Consider the following 23,917-nt stretch of genomic DNA (forward strand, 5'->3'; position numbering starts at 1 on the left):
GGAAGGAACCTGCTGGGGTCTGGAAGGATGCCTGAGCTCAGACTCATTCCTGTCTAGAAGCTGTTGGTTTCTTTTTGTGCAAACAAGAATTTTGGGGGTTTCCTGATGGTTCTGTGTGGAGGCCACAAGATTGCCTCTTCCCTCGGGGCACACAGAGTCTGCAGTCTGGAATGGCTCAGCCACAGATGCCAAGGAAGATTAAATCTGTGATGCTTTCACCACCTGTGACCTGTGGGCTGTTCTAACGTCATGCAGAATGGCCTGAGGGAGCAGAAAACTGGAGCTAGCTCTTCTGGCACCAAACCCAGGCCAGAGACAGGGCAACCACACTGCTGCTCTTATCAGCCTGCAGACTTAGCTGGAATTTGCAGTGACTTTCTTGCAGCAACAATTCTTGCTCCAACCTGAACCAGCGTGCTGCGTCATGGACACTTCTGGTGAACAGAGCAACCAGATGTCCAATAAATAAAATCCTGGATTTTATTCAGTGCTTAGCATCAGAACTATCTCAGTTTATTCATGGGTGAAAGGCCATACATGAGCTGGAACTGTGCGCTCGCAGTCAGAGCCAGCCATGTCCAGGGCTTGATCCCCAGAAGTGTGGGCAGCAGGTGGAGGGAGGGGATTCTGCTCCTCTGCTCCTCTCTGCTGAGACCCCACCTACAGTGCTGGGGCCAGCTCTGGAGTCCTCAGCACAGCAGAGACATGGATCAGTTGGAGCAGGGCCAGAGGAGGCCACAGCAATGATCCAAGGGCTGGAAGCCCTCTGCTGTGGGGACAGGCTGAGAGAGTTGGAGTTCTTCAGCCTGGAGAGGAGAAGGCTCCAGGGAGATCTGGTGGCTTCTCAGTGCTTAAAGGGGCCTAGAAGAAAGCTGGAGCCAGACCTTTGAGCAAGGCCTGTTGTGACAGGACAAGGGGTGAAGGCTTTAAACTGAAAGAGGAGGATTCAGACTGGAGAGAAGAAAGACATTTTTGATGCTGAGGATGATGAGACACTGGCCCAAGCTGCCCAGAGAGGTGGTAAGTGCCCCATCTATGGAACCATTCCAGGTCAGGTTCTTTTTGGAATCTGAGCAACCTGCTTTAGTTGCAGATGTTCTGTTAACTGCAGGGGGGTTGGACTAGATGACCTTTGAAGGTACCTTCCAACCCAAACCATTCTGTGATTCTGTCACTCCACAAGCCCTGCAGTGGGTCTGAGCTAAAAAAGGCTCATCAGAAAAATCATAATTAACATTTTTAAACAGTATCACAAGGACAATGACCAAGCATTTTCCTGGAAACCTGGAGTACTTAGAGGAGAAAAACTGAAAGCATACTTGGAAGTAAGACTCTGCAGCAAGTGTTTAAAAATACCCTTGTGCTCTGCAGGGCTCTGCTGCTGCTGGAGACCATGGTTTCACACAGCATCTTCTGCTAGAGGGATAAGGGGTGATGCTCAAATGCTGCTCCAAAAATTACAGGAGCCACAGACCCTTTTTTTACCTGATGGATTTTGTTCCTTTTTGTTCCCAAATCCAGCAGTGAAGCTGGGCATGTGTTATCTATGGCAGCTCTCATGGAAGGCGAATGAGTCTGACACAATCCCCAACACATGGAAAAATTGGGTCAGGAGGAAAGATCTCATCAGGAATGACCCTGATGAAAGGAGGAAGCCTGTGCTCTGCTGAAGGCTGTCCTGATATAGGACAGAATTCCTGATCTTCTCCAGTTGTTAGGACACAGACAAGTTCACAGATGGTTTGCTGGTGAAGATCTCAGTGGTCCTTCTCAGCTGGTCCAATGGGTTGTTCTTCTCTCAGTATTGATTAAGTCAATTGACCGAAGACCAAGATGCTGGAAACCAACATCATCCAGTGGTGGTTTCTCTGTACCACAAGATAAACAGGCCAAACTTTGTCATCCCTTTTGTTCTGTGTGTTGTTTCCTTCAATTTCTGAACCCTCCATGATCTACACTTCCATTTGGAAAGGAAAATAGTGTAAAGGAAAGTTTCTGGTCCCTGTGGTCCCAGCGTTGCTTGATGGGGGAAATCTGCTTTGAGTTTAGCTGAAAAAAAAAAAAGGAGACAAAGAACCACAAAGTGACCAACTGTGAGCCAGCCTCAGTCTGTTGAAGTCTGTGTCACTGGTCCCAAGAGCTTGGGTTGGTCAGTTGCAATATGTTGGTAAATGTTATGAGGAACACTGAACAGTATCTGGATGAGATCTTATTAAAGTTCTTAAGCCTCATCTATCGTGGCTGTATCTGAGATGAAACCTTAATTCTTGGAAGAACCTGACTTTCTCCAAGAAGAAGTGTCATTTTTCACTCTCCTTAAGCCATAGAATCATAGAATGGTAGGGGTTGGAAGGGACCTCAGGGGGTCATCTAGTCCACACCCCCCTGCCAAAGGAGGATCACCTAGGGCAGGTCACACAGCAGCGCATCCAGGCAGGTTTTGAAAGTCTACAGACAGGGAGACTCTACAACCTCTCTGGGCAGCCTATTCCAGTGCTCTGGCACCCTCAAAGTAAATGAGTTTCTCCTTAAATTCAAGTGAAGCGTCCTGTGTTGTGGGAAGTGCCTTTTTTGTTGCTTTCAGTTGCTCAATACAAAGGAGGAGGGGTGGTGGTGTTGAAATCCATCCTGTTACCACCCCACCTTTGGCAGCGGTGGTTTTGATCTCTGATCTATAACTATATTCTACAAGCTCATGCACTGTGGCTTGCATGTTCTCACAAAGCTTGTTCCTCCCATGGATCCAGCTGCCTCAAAGTGAGGGTGTTTCATCATGTCAGAAACTAGTTCTGGTATCAGTTTCATTTGGGGGCTTTGCTCTCAACCTGTGAGCATGGGTAGATTCAAGAGATCCCCAGCCTAACCTCTCTATCTGACCTTGTCATCTCCACAAGGTGGCCATCTCCACAAGGTGACCATCTCCATAAGGTGAGTGATAGACCCAAGCAGCTGCTGCATGTGGATTTCATAGAATCATAGAATGGTTTGGGTTGGAGGGAACCTTGAAGATCATTTAGTTCCGACCCCTCTATCATGGGCAGGGACACCTTCCACTAGACCAGCCTGCTCAAGGCCTCATCCAACCTGGCCTTGAACACTTCCAGGTTTGGGGCTGGAGCTGAGCTGTGCTGATGGAGGTGCTGCCCTCTCTTTGCAGCTATGCAAAGTGGTGGAGCACTGGGTCTGCAATGCATTTAGGTTTTTGACCTCTGCTGTTCTAGCTGGACGCTCCTCAGACTCTACCTGCTGTGAGAAGCTAGGTAAAACCCAAAGGCACTAGAGGGAGAGGTTGGTTTATCTACTGGGCACTTAGCACCACTCCACATAAGTCATCATCAATCATTTCCAAAAGGTCACTGGGATTTACAAGATTTCTGTTTAGACTTATATTTGGTCTCCTCTTTCTAAGTACACTTATGGGCTCTTAAGTCCTTAAAGACATTTCCTTTTCCATCAGTGCCTTTGTCGTGCCCCTCCTGGAAGCTCCATGCTGGTGGCTGAAGAGCAGCTACAGTTCTCATAATAGGAACTTTCCTTCCGATCCTCTTGGCTGCTGCCAACTCTTCCTCCCTGTGGCCAGGAGACACATCCAGTTCTCATGAGCTTCTCCTGGTAGCTCTGCTCTCAGCTGACAGTTCACTGTAGGAGGGTGTTGTGTGTGCTGACAGTGGTTTCCAGGAGGAAGCTGATGCTTCTCTTTCTACTGTTTATTTTAATCTCTGTTTTTTCCCTTTTTTTTTTTGCCTTACAGCCAGGGAAGCTTTTGAAGAGGCAGGAAACATCCTAAGTGGCCACGTAACGATGGGGATGTATTTAGAAGATGATGCCTTGGCTTTGTGAGTTGTTTCTCTTGTTCTTTGAGGAGAATTCAAGATGATCTGTGTGTTGTGAAATCAAATGCCTAGAGGAAGCTTCACTGGCCCTGCTGAGGGTTTAGCAGCAGCTCTGAGGTGCTACAAATGTCTTAGTCCAGGCAGGACTCAAGCTAAAGGGAGATACAGTCCTGGTTCTACCGCTGCTGTACAACCTGTCCACGGGCAACTCATTTAGTCCTACTGAAATGAACAGTCATCTCTTTTCACAGATTCACAGATTGGGTTGGGTTGGAAGGGGTTTCAAATTCCCCTGCTATGGGTAGGGACACCTTCCACTAGATCAGGTTGCTCAAAGCCTTATCCAACCTGCCCTTGAACACCTTCAGGGAGTGGGCATCCATGACTTCCTTGGGCAACCTGTTCCAGTGTCTCACCATCCTTACTGTAAAGAATTTCATTCCTGCTGTTGAAGTTCACTCTGGGTATTTTCAGTCCTCCTCCCATACTTTGAGTTCCTCATACAAAAAAGTCCAAGCTTTTTATGAAGGTAAAAAAAACAGGCTGGAAAAATGATGCCCTCCAGCTAGGATCAGTATGTGGGGAAGAAAAACCACTTCTACCCTTCTCTTTCTGTCAGGAAGTGATGAATTATTACTGGTCTTCCTCTTTCCACAGTCCCTTCACCTTTTTGTCTCCTCTTCCCTGCCATGATGCTGGGAAATTCCCTGCTGAGGTGGGGATGGAGAAGGATAGCACCAGGGGATTGCTGCACAGCCAGGGCTATAAACGTGAGTCTTTGATGGTTGCTTCCAGCTGGCCAAGAGCAGCCAAAAGAGAGGCTGCTTGTGACTGCTTGCAGGCTTTCTTTTGACACATGCTGTTTTTCCATGGGGCTGCCTTGGTGTGGAGCAGATGGTCTTCCTGCAGCACTGGGAAAGGTGTTAAACCACTTTGGTCTCATCCAGCTTGAGCACTCACATCTGGCTGTGAGATGCTTTCAGCTGGCAAGGATGGGAAAAAAACCCTAATTCCATCTTTTCAATGGTTAATCTTACTGTGGTTCTTTTCTTCTGGAAAGATGTCTCCACCCATTTTCCTCCCTTTGGCAAGAGCAAGATGTTCACCACCATCTCCAGACTTTTGGAGAGGTGCATCCCCTGCCTTGGCAGTGATGAGTTAATGGTTGGATTCAATGATCTTAAAGGTCTGTTCCAACCTAAATGGTTCTATGATAATGGAGGAAGAGTTTTGGAAAAATATAGTAGCCATCCTCCTGCACACATGGTGAAGGCAAAGTCAAGGCCTTGTTGGTGAGTTCCTTGGTGTCTCCGAGGACAGTAATGGGAGCTAATGGGATCTGAGCATGTGTCAGTCCATGCACTTAACCCTGTCATTATGACTCACTCCAGAAATGGGCAGATTGCTTTGGGCTAGACTGTGGGAGATGTTTCAGTGCCTGTACATGCAGCTAGACCCAGAGTCAATCTTCAGCTTGTCCTCACATCTCATTTCTATCAGGAATTAGCTATTAAGGCAGGCTTCAAAATCCCAGAAGGTCCTTGGCCTGTTTTCTAGGTATGGGTTTAATGACCAGTAATGCAACAGTCAATTATCATCATCAGTTCCTTAGAGAGGGGACACATCTATACAGTGTCTGCTGAGATACAGAGGCCACAACAGTGATCCAAGGGCTGGAAACCCACTGCTGTGAGGCCAGGCTGAAAGAGTTTGGCTTGTTCAGCCTGGAGAAGAGAAGGCTTCAGGGAGATCATCTTACGGTCTTTCAGTGCCTAACAGGGCTGATCAGAAAGCTGGGCACAGACTTTTGAGCAGGCCCTGTGGTGACAGGACAAGGAGTAATGGCTTAAAATAAAAGAGGGAGATTCAGACTGGATAGAAGGAAGACATTTTTGATGCTGAAGGTGGTGAGACCCTGTCCCAGGTTTCCTAGAGAGGTGGGAGATGCCCCATCCCTGTAATCGTTCCAGGTTATTGTTTTGGGCTCTGTGCAACCTGCTCTAGTTGCAGATGTCCCTGCTGTGACTGCAGGGATGTTAGACTAGATGGCCTTTTAAGGTCCCTTCCCATTCAGAACATTCTGTGATTTTTATGATACTGTGTGGGTGTTTTTGTATTATGCATGGGGAATAAAAATGCAAATCTCTTGGTGGCACATCTCTTTTAACCCAGTTGTGGTTGGACTTTGGACTTGATGATCTCAGAGGTCTTTTCCAGCCTTAGTGATTCTATGATTCAAAGCACCAGCCATGGATGGGCCACAGAAATGAGGCAGTGCCAGGCTTGGTCAGTGTTGGGGCGGGAGACCACTGGTACAGAAGTCACAACCAGCAGCATCAGGGTGAAAAACCTGACCCCACCCAAGCTAAAAGACTTTTCTCCCCCCAAAGAACTTAGCAGCTGACAAATGGAGAAAAAAAATAAAGCAGAGCCTGGTGAGCTTAGAAAACAAGGTACCAGCAGAAGCAGCCTGTTGTTCCCTCAGCAGTGACACATGCCAGAGCACACCTCCATCCTGCTGCTCCTGCACGGTCTGCAGCATGATCCAGCTGAGTCGGGGTAGTTAATACAGTTTATATTGATACTGGTTCTGCCAAGTTTGGATTTTGGCTGTGATTTGTGGGTGAAGCTACTGTAGCTGGTCATCTTCTCAACTCTAAGTCAAAAGTAAACACTTACAGGAATCCCTGATGCAAGAGCCAGGCTCACTTCCCTTCTTAAGCAAAGAAAAGCTATTCTTTTGCACAGTCCTCGAGGAGGAACTGTTTGTGGCTCCTGGGCTGCTAAATGCCAGATCCCCTCTTCTTAAAGAAGAAGTTGTTCAGGATACACAAAGGAGGTTGTCAGCAGAACTGTTTGCTCAGCAGGCAACCTGCTTGGTTGGTCACTAATGCAAAGAAACAGAAGTGTTCAGGAAGAAAGGCTTAGAATGAAGCCATTCTTTATTTCTGACACACTCAGATGCCACAGATTGCTGCCAAGTATTTGTCTGCAGATGGTTTTGATTCGAATGCACGTCTCAGATTACCCAGCTGCTGGACAAACAGAAAGCTGTCATTAGCAACAATGCACTGGGTCAAAGTAAGATAAGAGGTGATTTTATGGCAGACTCCAGCTATTACATGGGGAATTGGTTCATCTTCTGGCTCTGGTTGAGAAACTTCCTTATCAAAAGCTGCTGATCACATGAATTACAGAAGGGTGGGGGGTTGGGTTTGGGGGTTGGAAGGGACTCCTGGAGGTCATCTAAATCCAACCCTCCTTATGAGGGAGGGTCATCCACAGCATGTTGCCCAGGATCACAACACCCAAAGGGGTTTAGAATCTCTTCAGAGATGTTTAGATGGAACTTCCTATATTTGAGTTTATGCCCATTGCCTCTTGTCCTGTCACTGGGGACCACTGAGAAGAGTCTGGCCCCATCTTCCTGATACTCACATTTAGATATTTGCAAACATTAATAAGATCTCCCCTTAGCATTTCCTCATAAGATAAGTGTTCTATTACCTTTCTTAAGGAAGAGACCTACTTAAGAGAAAGACCTTAAAGATATCCATTGTCAACTGGGACATCTTCAACTAGATCAGTTTGCTCAAAGCCCTGTCCAGTCTGGCCTTGAACAGGGATGGGGCTTCTGCAACTTCTCTGGCCAATGTACTCCAGTGTCTCAGCATCCTCACAGTCATAGAATCATAGAAATGATGGAAGAGACCTTTTTGTTCATCAAGTCCAACCACTCACCTAGAACTCACAATACCATCACTACTGCTAAGCTACTACAACTAAACCATGTCCCTCAGCACCACATCCATGTCTTTTAAATCACTCCAGGGATGGTGACTCCACCACCTCCCTGGGCAGCCTGGTCCAATGCCTGAAAGCCCTTGCTGTGAAGAAATGTTTTCTGTGAAGAAACATTGCATTACTCTTTAAGACTCTACTAACTGGGCACATGTGAAGATCTTGATGTAAATAATTCAAGCTTTTGGTGTTTTGTGGGTTTTCAAGGCTGATTAAAGAAAGATTTAAGAACCTGAGGACTTTAAGAACTTAAAGCTACAGCTCATGTAATTTTTGTAGGCTTCTATTCTGCTGCTGTCTTGCATCACCCCATTTTTGGGTGCTTCTCTGCTATTTGTGCTTTTTATCCATTGATTTGCCTAAAATAGAGCATCCTTGCTGGTAAGTATTTGATCTCTGAATCTTACTTTTTTGGGTCCTGGGGAAGTGGAGGAGGAAGAAGAAAATCAGTGTCTGAGTTGATGTGTTTAGCCATAAGGAGCAAGAGTCCTTACCTGCTGTGAGAAGTCTTTCTCAGAGCTGTGAAAGTTTGAGAAGTTAAAAATCCCTGAATTTAAGCATTTTCTAGGGTTTTACCATTCTTAACCAATGGCAAATGCAGGTTAGTTTGAACAACAGCAGCAAGTTAAAGACCCTCCTGACAGATCAGAGGATTCCCAGTCATGACCAGAAGTACAAAACTCAACCTTCCATGACTGGTGTCACTCAGGAATGTGGGCAGAAAGGGGAAAGATGAGCTCAGGGCTGGGTCTATGAAGTTAAATGAAAATAAAGCAGGGCATACTGCAAAATGGAAGTGAAAAGGCTCAGATAAATCTAAGAATGGTTTAGGCACAGATTCATAACCTTTGAAGGCCTCAGGGAAAGTCCATGGTCATTCATTACTCTCTATCAAGACATCTGTGCAGATCTGGGGTGCCCCTTAGACGTGTGCAGTGGGTGTGTTGTTTCCAGGCAGTTGAATGCTGCAATAGAAGAAGTGAAAGGTCTACATCTGAGCTGAACTGCAGTTCTCTCTGCTTCCTTTGTCAGTGGTGACCTAAACAACCAAACTCTGAAATATTTAAAGCCCGTGTGAAAAAAACTCTGTCCCATTCAGAACTGAATTTGCCTGGGCAAACCATGGAGGGAAGTGCAAGTGATTGCAACATGATTTTTCCAGGAGCTGCCTTTGCCATAGGCTGAGTCCACATTGATTCTTTCTCATATGGAGAACAAAAAAAAGATGGGCCAGATTGATTTTGAGAAGGAAATCAAAGGCTGTTCAGTCTGCAGAAGAGAAGGCTCCGAGGTGACCTAATTGTGGCCTTCCAGTATCTGAAGGGGGCCTACAGGAAGGCTGGGGAGGGACTTCTCAGGATCTCAGGTAGTGATAGGACTAGGGGGAATGGAATGAAGCTGGAGGTGGGGAGATTCAGGCTAGATGTGAGGAGGAGGTTCTTCACCAGGAGAGTGGTGAGAGCCTGGAATGGGTTGTCCGGGGAGGTGGTCGAGGCCCCGTCCCTGGAGGTGTTTAAGCCCAGGCTGGATGAGGCTCTGGCCAGGCTGATCTAGTGTGGGGTGTCCCTGCCCATGGCAGGGGGGTTGGAACTAGATGATCCTTGTGGTCCCTTCCAACCCTGAATGATACTATGATACTATGATACCTCCCCACCTCAAAATATGGATGCCCCTTGCTCACTTCCCCAGCAGTCCTGGTGTCACAGCCTTTGAAAAATTACCAGCAGCCCTTGAAAAATAAACTACAGACACCACCCCTGACCACCCTCCCTCAAAAAAGTGGTGAGGCAGCTGACTTTCTCTCTCACACCCTTCCTCTGGCCACTGACATCTGGAACCTTCAGGGCTGAAGTTCCTCAGACTTCCAGAAAATTGCTCTCTTGTTTTGGCATACCCCCTGCCCTTGCATTGCTCAGACTTCTCCTATTTTTGGTCTTTCCACCTTCTCAGCTTTTTTTTTAGATACCCTTGAACTCCAGTACTTAAAGGGGGCCTACAGGAGAGACAGGGGTGGCCTTTTTACAAGGGCATGTAGAAATAAGAAAAGGGATAATGGCTTCAAACTGGAAGAGGAGAGGTTTAGATTAGATGTTACGAGGAAATTCTTCACCATGAGGGTGGTGAGACACTGGAACAGGTTGCCCAGAGAAAGTGTGGATGCCCCATCTGTGGAATTGTTCAAGGTCAGGTTGGATGAGGCCTTGACCAAACTGGTCTAGTGGAAGGTGTCCCTGCCCATGGCAGGGGACTTTGAAAGGGATGATTTTTAAGGTCCCTTCCAACCCAAACCATTCTATGATTCTTAGACAGAACAACACTGGGGAACAAAAGATGGGCTGGTTTCTCCACCAAAAACATGCATGTGCAGGCTGTGTGCACAGCTCTAACACAGGGCTGGACTTCACTGAAATTACCCATGTTCACCAAGCCAAAATTCAGATCTCCTGAAGCTTATTTTGTGTGGGTTGGTGTTGCTCAGATGGAGTCGAAGGCTTTCTGTTTGCCATGGGAGGCAGAGGAAAGCACTGGGTGGGTATTTGCACCAAGAAGAAAGCACTGGATGGGATTTGCTTCACCTAACGTTAGGTATCGGAATGAAATAGTTGGGATGGTAGGGTTTGGGGCTTTTCCCAGTGTTTGGCTGCTGATGTCTCAGTGGACAAGACCCTTCTGGATGTATAGCTATACATTTAGGGTGTGGTGCAAGCTGGGTGCATGCTTGTTTCAGATGAGAATGAGGGAGCCATCTCTTCCTATCAAACCAGGATTGTGCAGGGGCTGGAGGGTTGGTGATGGGGAGTGGCCTCTTCCTGTTGCAGGTGCCACAACGTGCTGGTCCTCGCTGTTTCACCATGGAGCTACCGGCTCTGGAAGCAGCAGACTTGGGCTGTGTCAAGTCTCTTGACCGGTCCTGGTTACTGTCTCTCTTTTCCAGATCCCACAAGTACGCAGTGTCCCCGCCAGCCATCCTCCTTGCCAGGAGTGGAGGTCAGAGCGTGGAAGGCATCGCTTTGGCCAAAGAGAACACGCAGGAGATGGTGCAGATGATCAAATATGAATTGCTGGATGCTTTTGTAAGTAAGCAGAGTTGGCTTTTTCCACTGTGTTTGCTTGCAGAGGCGCTGATGGTAGTTTGGAGCTGCACAGAATGAAGATGTTTATTTGTTATTTTTCTCATGCTGAGTTACACTTGGCTTTAAATTTTATAGCTTGGATCAGGCAGTCTGGACAGAAATCTGCTCTTCCTTGTGTGGTCTCATGGGAGGAGACCCTGGGAGTCCTTGGCTTCTGCCTGGCTTGTGCTCACTGCTGCTGAGGTGGCTTAGCTTCTTGCGGTGTCTTTTTCCTGCCTCTTGCATATGCCTGTCAGAGCCTGGGTAAAGCAGTAAGACATAGGGCTGTGCGGAACCAGTCTGAGCTAGCCATGCTTCTGCCTTCACAGCACACTGGTGCTCCTGCACACTTGGTTTATGATGTGAAAGGTTCATAGAATGGTTTGGGTTGGAAGGGACCTTTAAATGCCTAGTCCAACCCCTCCCTGCAGTCAGCAGGGACATTTCAACAAGAGCAGGAATAGAGCTCTGGAATACTTCTACCACCTCTCTGGGCAACCTGGGCCAGGGTCTCACCACCTTCAGCATCAAAATTTTTTTCTTTCCTCTAGTCTGAATCACCCTCTTTTAGTTTAACCCCATCACCCCTTGTCCTGTCACAACAGGCCCTGCACAAAGGCCTGTCCCCAGCTTTCTGATCAGCTCCTTTAACCACTGAAAGGTCACCAGGAGGTAACCTTTGCTTCTCCAGACTGAACAACCCCAACTCTCCAGCCTGACCTCACAGCAGAGGGCTTCCAGCCCTTGGATCATTGCTGTGGCCTCCTCTGGCCCTGCTCCAACAGGTCCATGTCTCTGCTGTGCTGAGGACTCCAGAGCTTGCTCCAGCACTGCAGGTGGTATCTCAGAAGAGCAGAGGGGCAAAATCCCCTCCCTCCACCTGCTGCCCACGCTGCTGGGGATCAGCCCAGGACATGGTTGGGTGTAGACATCTCCAGCATGCACCAAGATCCCAGCACTCATGCTGTGTTTTTGACATGCTTGCTTTTGATGTGGACCCTACAGCCTTGCTTATCCTCTGAACTCCTCATGTAAGAACAGAAAGCCTAGTTTCATCCTGCTTTCTCCTCCCTCAAACCCCCAACTTCTTGTTTTGCTGTTCTGCAGCCAGAAATCACCGTGCAGAATCTACCCCACTACTTGCAGCTCAGGAAGCCCTTCCTCATCCTGTTCAGCGACGGTGGCATCGATCAAATGGAAAGTGAGGAAATGATGAGGTTGGCAAAAGGAAGAGCCCAGCAACCATTTGTGGCTTGCTGGTTGAGCTTGTGAGTGTGTGAAAACCTCTTTCTTCTTTCCATTAGCTGGCTTTTAGCGTTTCAGGGCAAGGAAAAAAACCAACCTGCTTCTGCAATTGCTGTCTAGCTGGTAATGGGACTATTTGCTCTGGAGTCATCATGAGTTGAGAGGTCAAATCATTTAGCAGTGATTCAGAGTTTTTTCTGGGCAGCTGCAAAACTGCACAGCAAAGTGAAATTAGGAAATGCTTAATTAATGGCAGAAAGATTTATCAGTAGAGTAAAATGTTCTCAAAGATATCAAATGGTGGCTTGACCCTGCCTTTAATGTTATTTTTACTTTTGCCATGTGTGGGAGGAAAAATTTGCCCTCCTGGAAGTGATTTTTTTTTTCAGCAGGAAAACTACTGATTGTTGTCTGGGAGAACATTCTGAGAATCCAGAAGAATTAGAGATAGAATCATAGAATGTCTTAGGTTCAAAGGGACTTTAGAGATCATCTACTCCAACCTCCCTGCCACAGGCAGGGATGCCTCTCAAGTAGACTTTGTTGCTCAAGGCCTCATGCAGTCTGGCCTTAAATACCTCCAGGAAGGGGGCATCCACAACCTCCCTGGGCAACCTATTCCAGAGTCGCATCGCTCTTGTACTGAAGAACTTCTCCTAAGATCCAGTCTGAACCTACTCTCCCTCAGGTTAAAATCAACCCCCTCTTATCCTGTTCCTAGACAGCCCTTATGGAAAGTCCCTCTACAGATTTCCTATAGGCTCCCTTCAGGAATTGGAAGGCAGCTATAAGGTTCCCCTGGAGTCTTCACTTCTCCAGGCTCCCTCAATCTGTCCTCATGCTCCAGCCCCTGGATCTTCTTTGTGACCCTCCTCTGGACTTGCTTCAACAGTTCTATGTCCTTCTTATGATGGGGACACCAGAACTGGACCCTTAAGGCAGGCTTGAAAAATAGTCAAGAAACAAATCCAGGAGCTAAGAAATTTTGGCTTTAACTCCTCCCAAATTGTGTTTTCAATTTTTGGCCTCTGTTTGTTTTGCCCAAGCCCAGAGATACCTTACTGACTTAATCATAACGTGCCTTGAAGTCTGGGAAGCACCACGCAGCATGCGCTGGAGTTGAGCTGAGGGGGAGTGCACATGTTCTCAAACAGAAGACAATCTGCTTGCCAGGAACAAGAGCCCCTGGAACTTCCCCACCTACACATCAGCCTGTGCTCTCCTTTCCTCGGAAGGAAAGAGCTGACCTTTGGCAGAGCAAAAGGACTGTGTCACAAAAGAGAGCACAATGTGGCTCAGAAAGAATCACAGCATGGTTTTGGTTCGAAAAGACCCTTAAGGTCATCACATCCGCCCATTAGCCCAGCTCTGCCAAGTCCGCCACTAAACCATGTCCCTCAGCAGCACATACACACATCCCTCCAGGGATGGGGACTCCACCACTGCCCTGGGCAGCAAGTAGCATAGTGCTAAAAGGAGAACTTCATTCTCATTGTGAGAGCCAGCTTGGATCTCAAGCGTCACTCTCAGCTGGAAAGACTCCACATCTCCATGGGCTTGCTGTTCCTCTGTCTCAGTGTCCTCTTGACTGTCTCCATGTCACTTGGGGAAGTTGCCCTCCCATCTCCTCAGGCTCTGGGGAAGCACTCAGCAGCTGCCCAGGGGCTGGACCACCTGATCACAGCCCTCTGCACCGGCACCTGCCTGTTCATCTCCTGTGGACTTGGTGCAGCCATGGAGCTGGAGTGAGCAGGCAGCGCTCCCTTCAAGGACCTGTCCAACTCCTCTTTCACCTGTTCCTAAAAATTGATGGGGAAGAACATTTCACCCCCTCCTACAAGTTGTGACCCAGCTCCTTCTGCTCAAGGATTTCTTTACATATCTAATCTGTTGTCCACTCCCTCTTTATTGGACCTTGCTTAATGCCTTGCTTAAGGCATTGAGTCATAAAATCATTTTGGTTGGAGAACTTTAAGGTCATGAACCCATTAACCCACAACTGCCAGGTCCATCACTAAACCATGGTCCCTCAGCAGCACACCTACAAGGATTTGAAACCCCTTCAGGGATGGAGATTCCACCACTGCCCTGGCCAGCCTGTTTCAGGGCTTACCAACCCTTTTGGGAAAGAAATTGTCCTTAATATCCAACCTAAACCTCCCTTGGTGCAACTTGAGGCCATTTCCTCTTGTCCTATCACTTGTTCTTTGTGAGGCTTCAGCCTCCTTTCAGGGAGTTGTGGAGAGCCAGAAGGTCTGCTCTCAGTCTCTTTTTCTCCAGGTGGAACAACCCCAGTTCCCTCAGCTGCTCTTCATAAGACTTGTTCTCTAGACTCCTCACTAGCTTCAGTTGCCCTTCTTTGGACATGCTCCAGAATCTCAGTATCCTTCTTGTAGTGACAGGATGAGCCTATAAGTAATGTTTCAGCATATAAATAATGTGGTGAGCTTCTACAGCTGTGCCATAGACCAAACCATGTGCTTTGCTGGATGTGCCCCCCAGGCCTTGATGCTTGCTTGGCTCTCAGTCCTGTTGTGTTGCCAAACCATTGGTGAACAAGTTGAATCTGCTCTTCCCCACAGGAAGAAAACTCCAGTGGGACGCGGGATCCTGAAGGCCTACTTTGCCACCATACCTTCTCTGCCTGTCCTCATCTGGGTAAACCTTCATGATGGAGGTCAGGTATTCAAGTTCCCACCAGAGCAGTCTATCACTGAAATGAACATCTTATCTTGGCTGGAGAAACTAAAAGCAGGACTGGAGATTCCCAGCAGTAAGTGGATGTGGGTTTGTAATGTTCCTAAGCACACACTGTTAGCTCTGCTCTGTTTATGAGAAGATGCAATGTGCAATAAATTGTCTACCCTGGAACTTAATGATGGAAAAAGTAGCTCTGCAAGTTTGAGCTAGAGAAGTACAAATAGTTCAGCCAGAAGAGAATAACCATGCTCATGAGTTTGCTTCAGGGCTGTTTGATGTTCAGAGCCAAGCGTTGAATAGTTCTGTATCGACATCTCTTCTCCTGATGGCTGGCTGTGTTCTCTGGACCTTCTGGAGCACAGCTTGCTCGTAAATCATCTTCAGCCTCTCAGCTGTTAGCATAAGGAAGAACTTCTCTTGAGGCACCTTCCAGCATTTTCTTGGATGAGAGAGGAAGCTGGTGCTTTGCTGTGATCTTTGAGACATGAGGGTTCGCTTGTACCATGACATTTTTCACGGCATCCCTTCTGCCTTCATCAGCTGCTGCACTTTGGGAGAAGGGTGCACAGATGTTCCTTCCCTGAGTCTTATGTATGTTATCCATCTTAGCCATGGGGTGCTACAGGGATCTTGGGAACTGATGGCTGCCAGCCTCATCCAGGCTCTGGAAATGCCATGAGGTGACACCACTTGATCCTTCTGAATTTTAAAAAGCCTTTCAAAGCAAGTGTTTCCAAAAGCATGGTTAGGTAGGATAAGTAAGCTCTCACCAGAGCTGAAGGCACCATTTCTGACACAATCACCACTGGGAGAACCCTCTGAGACGTTCATCCTTCCACACCTCTTTCCCTCACCACTGCTGAAGGCATCTGGCTGGCATGTAGGTCCTTAGTAGGGACCTTAGTTTTCAGGGGTATCAGAGATCAGAGGGATGAGCTGGTGGTTAAGCATGGCCAAAGGCTGTACTAGCCATCACAGCCTCCTTCCTCATGCTTTGAAGTGCTACAAACTCTGTGACCACTCTTAAAAGGAGGAATTAAAGAGCACCTTCAGGAAATGGGACCACTTCCTCCTCCTCTCACTCCTTACAGCATCTCAGTAATGCATTGTCACAGTATCACAGTATCACAGTATAACTTAGGTTGGAAAGGACCTCGAGGATCATCGAGTCCAACCTATCAATACAGACCCCATGACTAGACCATGGCACCAAGTGCCACATCCAATCCCCTCTTGAACACCTCCAGGGATGGTGACTCCACCACCTCCCTGGGCAACCCGTTCCAATGACGAATGACTCGCTCGGTGAAGGACTTCCTCCTCACCTCGAGTCTAAACCTCCCCTGGCGTAGCTTGAGACTGTGTCTCCTTGTTCTGGTGCTGGTTGCCTGGGACATTAGCAGTTATCTGGGACCCCAGTGAAACATCCACCCACTGGCAGGCAGAGGGGAGTATGAGCTTCACCAGTGGGAATGTCTGAAGACAGAGGGACCCACACAGCCTTGGCCAGCTCCAGTAAATGCTCATGGACTCCTGGGTGGTTTAATTTGGGTGGTAGTTAGTTTGAGAGCAAAGAAGGTGATCTTTAAGTGAAGGATCTTTGCATGCACTGGAAGGGCAGAAAAAAAGCCTTAATTCTTTTGCAAGGAAATTGTCCCTGCAGTGGGGCTGCATAACTCATTAACATGGAGCTATATCTGCTTCTCAGGTACCCTATCTGAAGAAGACTGGAAGCCACCTCTCCCTGCTTATGACTTCCTTCAGATGATGGAGACAGCTGAGCCCTCCCTCCACACCTCCCACCAGCATGGAGACACACCATCACAGAGCTCACCAGAAAGCCTGAGAGGGGACAGCACCATCCAGGAGGAGCCATCCCAGGAGACCAAGGCAGAGAAAGTTGGATCCCCTGGGAGGGACCTGCGGGGAACAGCCCCAAGATTGGCAGCAAGGGAAAAGCAGGGCAAGAGACACAGTGAGCTCTGAGAGCTGGGCATCCTCCTGCCTGGGGCAAGGAAAGATGAGGGACCCTAGAATGGGTTGGTTTGGAAGGGACCTTTCAAGGTCATCCAGTCCAACTCCTCTGCAGTCAGCAGGGACATCTGCAACTAGAGGAGGTTGCTCAGAGCCCCAGAAAACCTGGCTTGGAATCATAGACTCATAGAATTGTTTGGGTTGGACAAAACCTCTAGGGTCATTGAGTCCAACCATCAACCTAACCACCACCATGGCCATTAAACCATGTGCAGGGGTGGAAACCCTCTCTTTCTCATCTCTCCATGAGCCTTTACACCAAGGAGAGAAGTCCTTGTAGCTGTAAATTCACAGAGAAGTGATAAAGCAGCCCCTAAGTCTCCCTGTGTGTTCCCTGCTGCAGTGCCTTGGTTGTTCTGCAGCAGCTGTAATTTCTGATGACACAAATGTGTTCATACACCCCACACCTTGGGCCTCCCAGCTGCTGTCCAGAGGTGGCCTCACTAAGGCAGAGTAGATGGGGTTGAGAACCACCCCCCTTGACCTTCTGGCCAGACCTTTTAATGCAACCCAGGGGACCACTGGCCTTCTTGGCCACAAGAGCACATTTGTTGCTCATGTGTGTGAGAGCAGATCTGCTGCTGGAAGGAGCTCAGTGCAGCCCAGAGCTGGAGAGAGCTGGGGTGAGCTCAGCACGCACCAGGGGCTCAGCCACACCACGAGCTGTGCTGGAAGCGTCAAATCAGTACAGCCTGGGCCTCTAGTTTCTGTTTGTCTCACACAGGCGCTTTGGTTGGCCCCCAAGCAGGAAGAGGTGAGTGATTTCAGGAGAAAAAACACATTTCTCTCCCTCCAAGTTTGCAGCATCAGCCCTACCATGGCATGTCAGCAGACACTGCTCTCCAAAAGCCACGGCACCTGCATTGTGTAGCTGGTAGGACAAGTGTGGCCTCTACACCAGGGCTGCTTAAACTGGCACCCATTTGTGCTTACAGAATCCCAGCATGATAGGGGTTGGAGATCATCCAGTCCAAGCCCCCTGCTAAAGCAGGGTTATTCACAGCAGGTTGCACAGGATCACAATGTTTAGGGAGGTTTAGAATCTCTCCACAGAAGGAGACTCCACAACTGCTCTGGGCAGCCTGCTCCAGGGTCCAGCACCTCACATCAAAGAAAGTTCTCCTCATCTTCAGATGGAACCTTCTGGGTTCCAGTTTGTGCCCACTGACCCTTGTCCTGTCACAGGCCACCACTGGAAAGAGTCTCACCCCATTCTCTTGCCCTCCCATCCTTTAGCTCTTGCTGAGCATTGATCAGATTGCCTCTCAGGCTGCTCTTCCCCAGGCTAAACAGCTCCAGGTCTCTCAGCCTTTCCTCATCACAGAGATGCTCCAGGCCCCTCAGCATCTTTGGAGCTTCCACTGGACTCTGTCCAGTTGTTCCCTGTGTCTCTTGAACTGGGGAGCCCAGATCTGGGCTCAGTACTCCAGATATGGCCTTCCTAGGGCAGAGTAGAGGTAGAGAAGAACCTCCCTTGACCTGCTTGCCACACTGTTTAATGGACCCCAGGAGACCATTGGCCTTCTTGGCCATCAGGCCACATTGCTGGCTCATGGTGAATTTGTTGTCCACCAGGACTCCCAGGTCCTTCCCCATGGAGCTGGTTTCCAACAGGTCAACCCCTCACCTGTACTGCTGCAGGGGTAAGAGAAGTGTGTGGTTAAAGCCATTCTATTATGAAGCCAGAGCTCAAGTCATCACAGCAGCCACAAATAGCTAGGACTAGAATCCTGCCAGCAAATCCCAAGGGCAGGCAGGTTAGGAGATGGCTTTGCTCAGTGCTGGCATTTTCTTGGTTACAAGCCCAGGGGGTTATTTGCAGCCTCATTTTTTCTCTGCTCTCAGTGACAGCAGCCAGGTTGGTGCCTACTGAGCTGGGGATGGTGCTGGGAAGGAGGTCTGCAGCAAGCCCAGTGCATTGGTGTTGAGCAGACAGATGTAAAGTGAGGTTGGCAGTGCTGGGGACAGACCCTTCTGAGGTGGGATGGACCTGCTTCACATCCCTGTCTAGATGGGAAGATGAAGGCCTGGGAAAGTGGCTTTACAGACTCTGCCCATCTCCTGGGGCCAGGGAAAGCTCTGTTATTCCTTGCTGAGGGCCCTGAGCAGGTCAGCATGGGATATGGGCTGGGGAGAGCCATGTATTTGGAGGCTACTTTTGTCTAATCTCACCTATGCCATGATGAACATCCCACTCCCTTTGAGAAACATCTGTTCCTTCCACAGCACCATAGAGATGTACTGGGAGGGTCAGATCCTCCTCCTTACAGTTCTGAAGTTACTGGAAAGGGGAAAAAATTATGGTAAGGAGCTTCTGAGAGCCTTTTAAAGTCTCTGTTTCTCATCTTGCAAGCAGCCCACGTGGTTGGGAGTATTTTGAAATGCCCAGAAATAGAGCATTAGTCCTGGGTCCTCCATGAAGCCCTTAATTGGAAGACCATTTTTGGGCTTAATGACAGGCTTGGAGCCAAGACATACGTATTTAAAGTAATCAAGTGTGGCACATGGATGGGAGCCTGCTGTGCTCTGAGCATTCCCAAGGGAATGAGAAGGTCAGGACATGAGCAGATCCTCCATCAGTTCCTGTCATTCCTCTGCTATATGACATTGTTACAGATTTGGAAAATCAGAGACAGGAAGGGACCTCTGGAGGTCATCCAGTCCAACCCCCTTGCTAAAGCAGGGGCACCCACAGCAGCTTGCCCAGGATCACAATGCCCAGGTGGTGGGTTTGGAATCTCAAGAGAAGGAGAATCCACAGCCTCCCTGGGAAGCCTCTTCCAGGGCTGCAGCAAACTTCACAGCAAAGAAGTTTTCCCTCCTGTTCAGATGGAATCTCCTGGGTTCTTGTTTGTGCTCACTGCCCCTTGTCCTGTCACTGGGCACCACTGAGAAGAGTCTGGCCCCATCCTCTTGTTCCCCACAGGCCCTTTAGCTCCTGCTGAGCATTGATCAGATACCCTCTGTGTCTACTTTCCTCCGGGCTCAACAGCCCCAGGTCTCTCAGCCTTTCCTTCTCACAGAGATGCTGCAGGGTCCCAGCATCTTTGTAGCTTCCACTGGACTCTCTGCAGTAGTTCCCTGCCTCTCTGGAACCTGGAAACCTGGAAGTGGACCCAAGACTCCAGAGGTGGCCTCACTAAGTCAGACTAGGTGGGGAAGAGAACTTCCTTTGACCCGTTAGCCACACTTCAATGCACCCCAGGAGACCATTGGCCTGCTTAGCCTTGGGCTACTGGGCTCTACAAGCTGTACATCAGTTGCTTCCCATCTTGTCCCCAGTGATGTCTCTGCCCCACCTGGCACAGGTGAAGGGCTCCTCATTTTTGTCTTAAATTTCATCTCAAGTACAGTCAGTCTGCATCTGGATAGTGGAATTCCTGTCCCTGGAGGGATTGAAAAGCTGTGCAGATGTGGTACTGAGGGACATGATTTAATGGTGGACTTGGCTGTAGTGGGTTAATGGTTGGACTTGACCTTAAAGGTTTCTTCCAACCTAAGCATTTCTGTGATTCAGCAAGATGAGACTTCCTCCATCCCTGCTCTTCTTGGCCACGTGTCCTTTGTCGGTCACAGCCCTTCTCTCAGGAGCTTGTCACTAGGGGTCAGTGCCACATCTTGGTTATTGCTGCTTCTCTTCACAGATGCTGCAGCATTGCCACCAAAGAAGGGGGGGGGGGCAGGGGGAAAAGGCTATCTAGTGGGATCCTGTGGGGATGCTGGAGACTGTAGGCTCTCAGGACAGTGGCTTTAACAAACCTGAAGGGCTGGGGAGCTCCAGCCCTAGAGGCTTCAGCTCCCACATCATAAAATCACAGAATGGTTTGAGTTGGAAGGGGCCTTTTTTATAGGTCATTTACTCCAACCCCTGCAGACAGCAGGGACATCTTCAACTGCAGCAGGTTGCTCAGCACCCCAAACAACCTGACCCAGAACAGTTCCAGAGATGGGGCATCTACCACCTCTCCAGGCAACCGGAGCCAGTGTCTCACCACCCTCAGCATCAAAAATGTCTTCCTACTCTCTAGTCTGAAATCTCCCTTTTCAAGTTTCAAACCACTACCCCTTGACCTGTCACAATAGGCCCTGCTCAAAAGTCTGTCCCCACATTTCTTATCAGCCCCTTTAAGTACTGACTGGCCACCAGAGGGTCTCCCTGAAGCCTTCTCCAGGCTGAACAACCCCAACTCTCTCAGTGTGTCCTCACAGCACAGGGCTTCCAGCACTTGGATTATTTTTGTGGCCCATTTTGATGCCCCATCCCTGGAGCCACTCCAGGTCAGGTTGTTTGGGGCTCTGAGCAACCTGCTCTAGTTACAAATGTCCCTGCTGACTGCAAGGGGGTTGGACTGGATGACCTGTAAGAGGCATTTCCAACCCCAGCCATGCTATGATAATATGAAGGAGAGGTCTGGACCTGGGGAGCAGCTGTGAGGGCTGGAGCACATCCCACCAGGATACCATCCCACCAGGGGCAGGATGCTATACAACACACATCAGACCATCAACAGACTTGTGTGCTTATCTACCACTTGTTTGTGCCTCAGGACATGCTGATGCTGCGTGAGAGAAGACCACAGGAAACAGTGTGTGTGCCTGTCTGGGCACACCATGGCTCCATCTGCCCAGCTACTGAGTGGTGCATGCTGGGCTGAAAGGCTGATAAATTCCTGACAGGGAGGGTATTGACTGTTCAAGGCTTCAGACCAAATTCTTTTGATGGTGCTTCATTTCAGTGTGAGGGCAAAGGTGGACACCTACATGTGTGCTGGGAACCTTGCAGGTGTTTGCAGGTGTTTGAAGGTGATGAAATGATCATACATCAAAAATAAAAAGGATGATGTGCCTGTCCTGGAGGGCAAAAGTGTTTTGAACTGCATGAAATGAAAGGAATTTCTCCATCTGCTGTGTTCTGACTGGACTTTCACCAGCCTCGAGTCCTGCAGAGCCCTCATCACTGGGTGGAGGGAGGAAGGCTTGCAGCATCACTGTGATGGAACATTCTGGGTGCATGTTGTGCTTTCCATGTTTAAAGAGCATGTTTAAAGAGCATGCTTAAGAGTTATAGAGGGGCCAGCTGCCTGGTTGGGCTAAGAGGTGGTGGATTGAAGAGGAGCAAATCGCTGGGAACCTGGCTGCAGGATGGAGGTTCCTCCCATGCTGGTCAGGCATTGGAATAGGTTCCCAGGGAGGTGGTGGAGTCACAGTCCCTGGAGGGGTTCAAGAACCACGTACACATAGCGCTTCAGGACGTGGTTTAATGGCTGTGGTGGTCTTGGGTCCATGGCTTGGTGATCTTAGAGGTCTTTTCCAGCCAAAGCATTCTATGATTCTGTGCTGTCTGCTGCCCCTGGGCTTCCAGTGACAGGCACTCCAAATTCATCACACGCCCACCTGCTCCCACTGAAGCTCTGGTGGGTGCTCTCCAAACCATGGGACATCAGGGAGGAACCACAGCATTTCCCACAGCTCTTTGACCCTTTAAGCACAATGAGGGTGGTGAAACTCTTCATTACTGTGAGGATGATGAGACACTGGGACAGGCTGCCCAGACAGGTGGTAGATAACTCAGGCCAGGTTGGATGGGGCCTTAAGGAACCTGATCTAGTAGAAGGTGTCCCTGACTATGGCAGAGGGGTTGGAACAAGATGATCTTTAAGGTCTCTTCCAACACAAACCATTCTATGAAAGACAAGTCCTTGCAGTGGAAGGTGAGCCTTCCAAACCAGCTCTTCTGCTCATCCTGGACCACTGATGGCCACAGTCCATCCTGGCAAGCCTTGCTCCGTGGCCAGGGTGTCATTTGGCTCTGCCAGAGGGATACAGCTGCAGGGTGGCTGAAGAGAAGTCTGTAGCAGGGAGGAGGTGTGAGGAGAGGACATTGTCCCCAGGAGGGGGATGCTGCAAGGCAGGAGCCGGGGCACGGGAAGGACACAGCTACGTGTGCGTAGGCAGCTGCCACACCAGCGGTCCTGCAGCTCTGCCAGGATGTGCAGCAGGACGTGGACCTGGCAGCCTGGCTGGCTTTGTGTCTCCTGGGCTCAGCAGTGCCTGGCGCTGTATGGGGACAGGAGGTCTGGCAGGGCTGGGGGACGGTGCTGACCAGGCAGTTCACCCAGCTGGGGGCTCAGCCTGACAGAGAGGTCTCTCCTGTGCCACCTGGCAGGGCAGGTTCCTCTCCAGCACAGCTTGGCTACCCTCCCCTGTCACGGGGCACCCTCCTCTTTCCTGGGGCACCCTCCCTTGCTGTGGGGTACCCTCCCCTGTCACGGGGCATCCTCCCCTGTCACTGGGCACCCTCCCCTGCCGTGGGGTACCCTTCCCTGTCACGGGGAACCCTCCTCTTTCCTGGGGCACCCTCCCTTGCTGTGGGGTACCCTCCCCTGTCACGGGGCATCCTCCCCTGTCACTGGGCACCCTCCCCTGTCACAGGGCACCCTCCCCTGCCGTGGGGTACCCTTCCCTGTCACGGGGCACCCTCCCCTGCTGTGGGGTACCCCCCCCTTGTCACGGGGCACCCTCCCCTGTCACGGGGCACCCTCCCCTGTCACAGGGCACCCTCCCCTGTCACGGGGCACCCTCTTCTGCTGTGGGGCACCCTATTCTGTCACGAGGCAGCCTCCTCTGTCACGAGGCACTCTCTTCTGCCGTGGGGCACCCTCCTCTACCGTGGGGCACCCTCTCTTGCCAAGGGCCCCTACCTGCAGTGACGGAGCTGAGAGTGGAGCTGTTTGCCCAGAGCTGCTGAGTGGCGCTGGTATCCTGCTGAGGCTTTTTCACATTGCCTTGGGCAGGTGGACAAGCAGACCTTCAGCCCACACTTGGAAGCATCTTACAGGAGTGATGCAAACTCAGAGTTGCCCAGGGGCACGGAAAAAAGTGTCCCATGGCTCAGCAGCTCCAGTGGGAGTCTACAATGGCAAGCAGACCCAAACCAGTTTGCTGAGCCCATGCAATGTCCTTGCTGCCTGTCAGTTTGGGGCAGAGCATGGTAGTGAGGAGCAACCTGAGAGGAATCTGCAGACAGACAGACATTGGTCCGGGGGTGGGACAGGAAGCAGTCAGTGCTGTATTGGCACAGCTGGAGGTGGCAAGGGAGCTGTGCTGGGGAAAGGAGGATGCAGGGGCAGGATGGAGCTGGGATGTGTGATAAAGAGTGGAAGCTGGGTAGGATGGGTTTCCTCATTGTGT

At 49.7% G+C, this 23,917-nt stretch overlaps 1 protein-coding gene across 4 annotated transcripts in view; it reads left to right on the top strand.

The window, feature by feature from the left end:
• The window catches only part of TXNDC16 (thioredoxin domain containing 16), a 53,403-nt gene extending 30,668 nt beyond the window's left edge, over positions 1–22,735 (top strand). For 2 of the 4 annotated variants that reach the window (XM_068149080.1, XM_068149082.1), the window contains exons 17-21: positions 3,752–3,836; positions 10,570–10,708; positions 11,855–12,015; positions 14,575–14,765; positions 16,401–22,735. In XM_068149080.1, coding sequence (XP_068005181.1) covers positions 3,752–3,836; positions 10,570–10,708; positions 11,855–12,015; positions 14,575–14,765; positions 16,401–16,678 — 854 coding nt within the window. In that variant the 3' untranslated portion in view covers positions 16,679–22,735. The remainder of the gene's footprint in view (positions 1–3,751; positions 3,837–10,569; positions 10,709–11,854; positions 12,016–14,574; positions 14,766–16,400) is intronic. The other 2 variants (XM_068149083.1, XM_068149084.1) reach the window with 2 other exon arrangements.
• The last annotated feature ends 1,182 nt before the right edge of the window (positions 22,736–23,917 follow it).

The sequence above is a fragment of the Melanerpes formicivorus genome, unplaced genomic scaffold, assembly GCF_026170545.1.
Source record: "Melanerpes formicivorus ecotype bairdi unplaced genomic scaffold, bMelFor1.0.p_v2 SCAF_17, whole genome shotgun sequence".
Lineage (NCBI taxonomy): Eukaryota > Metazoa > Chordata > Aves > Piciformes > Picidae > Melanerpes > Melanerpes formicivorus.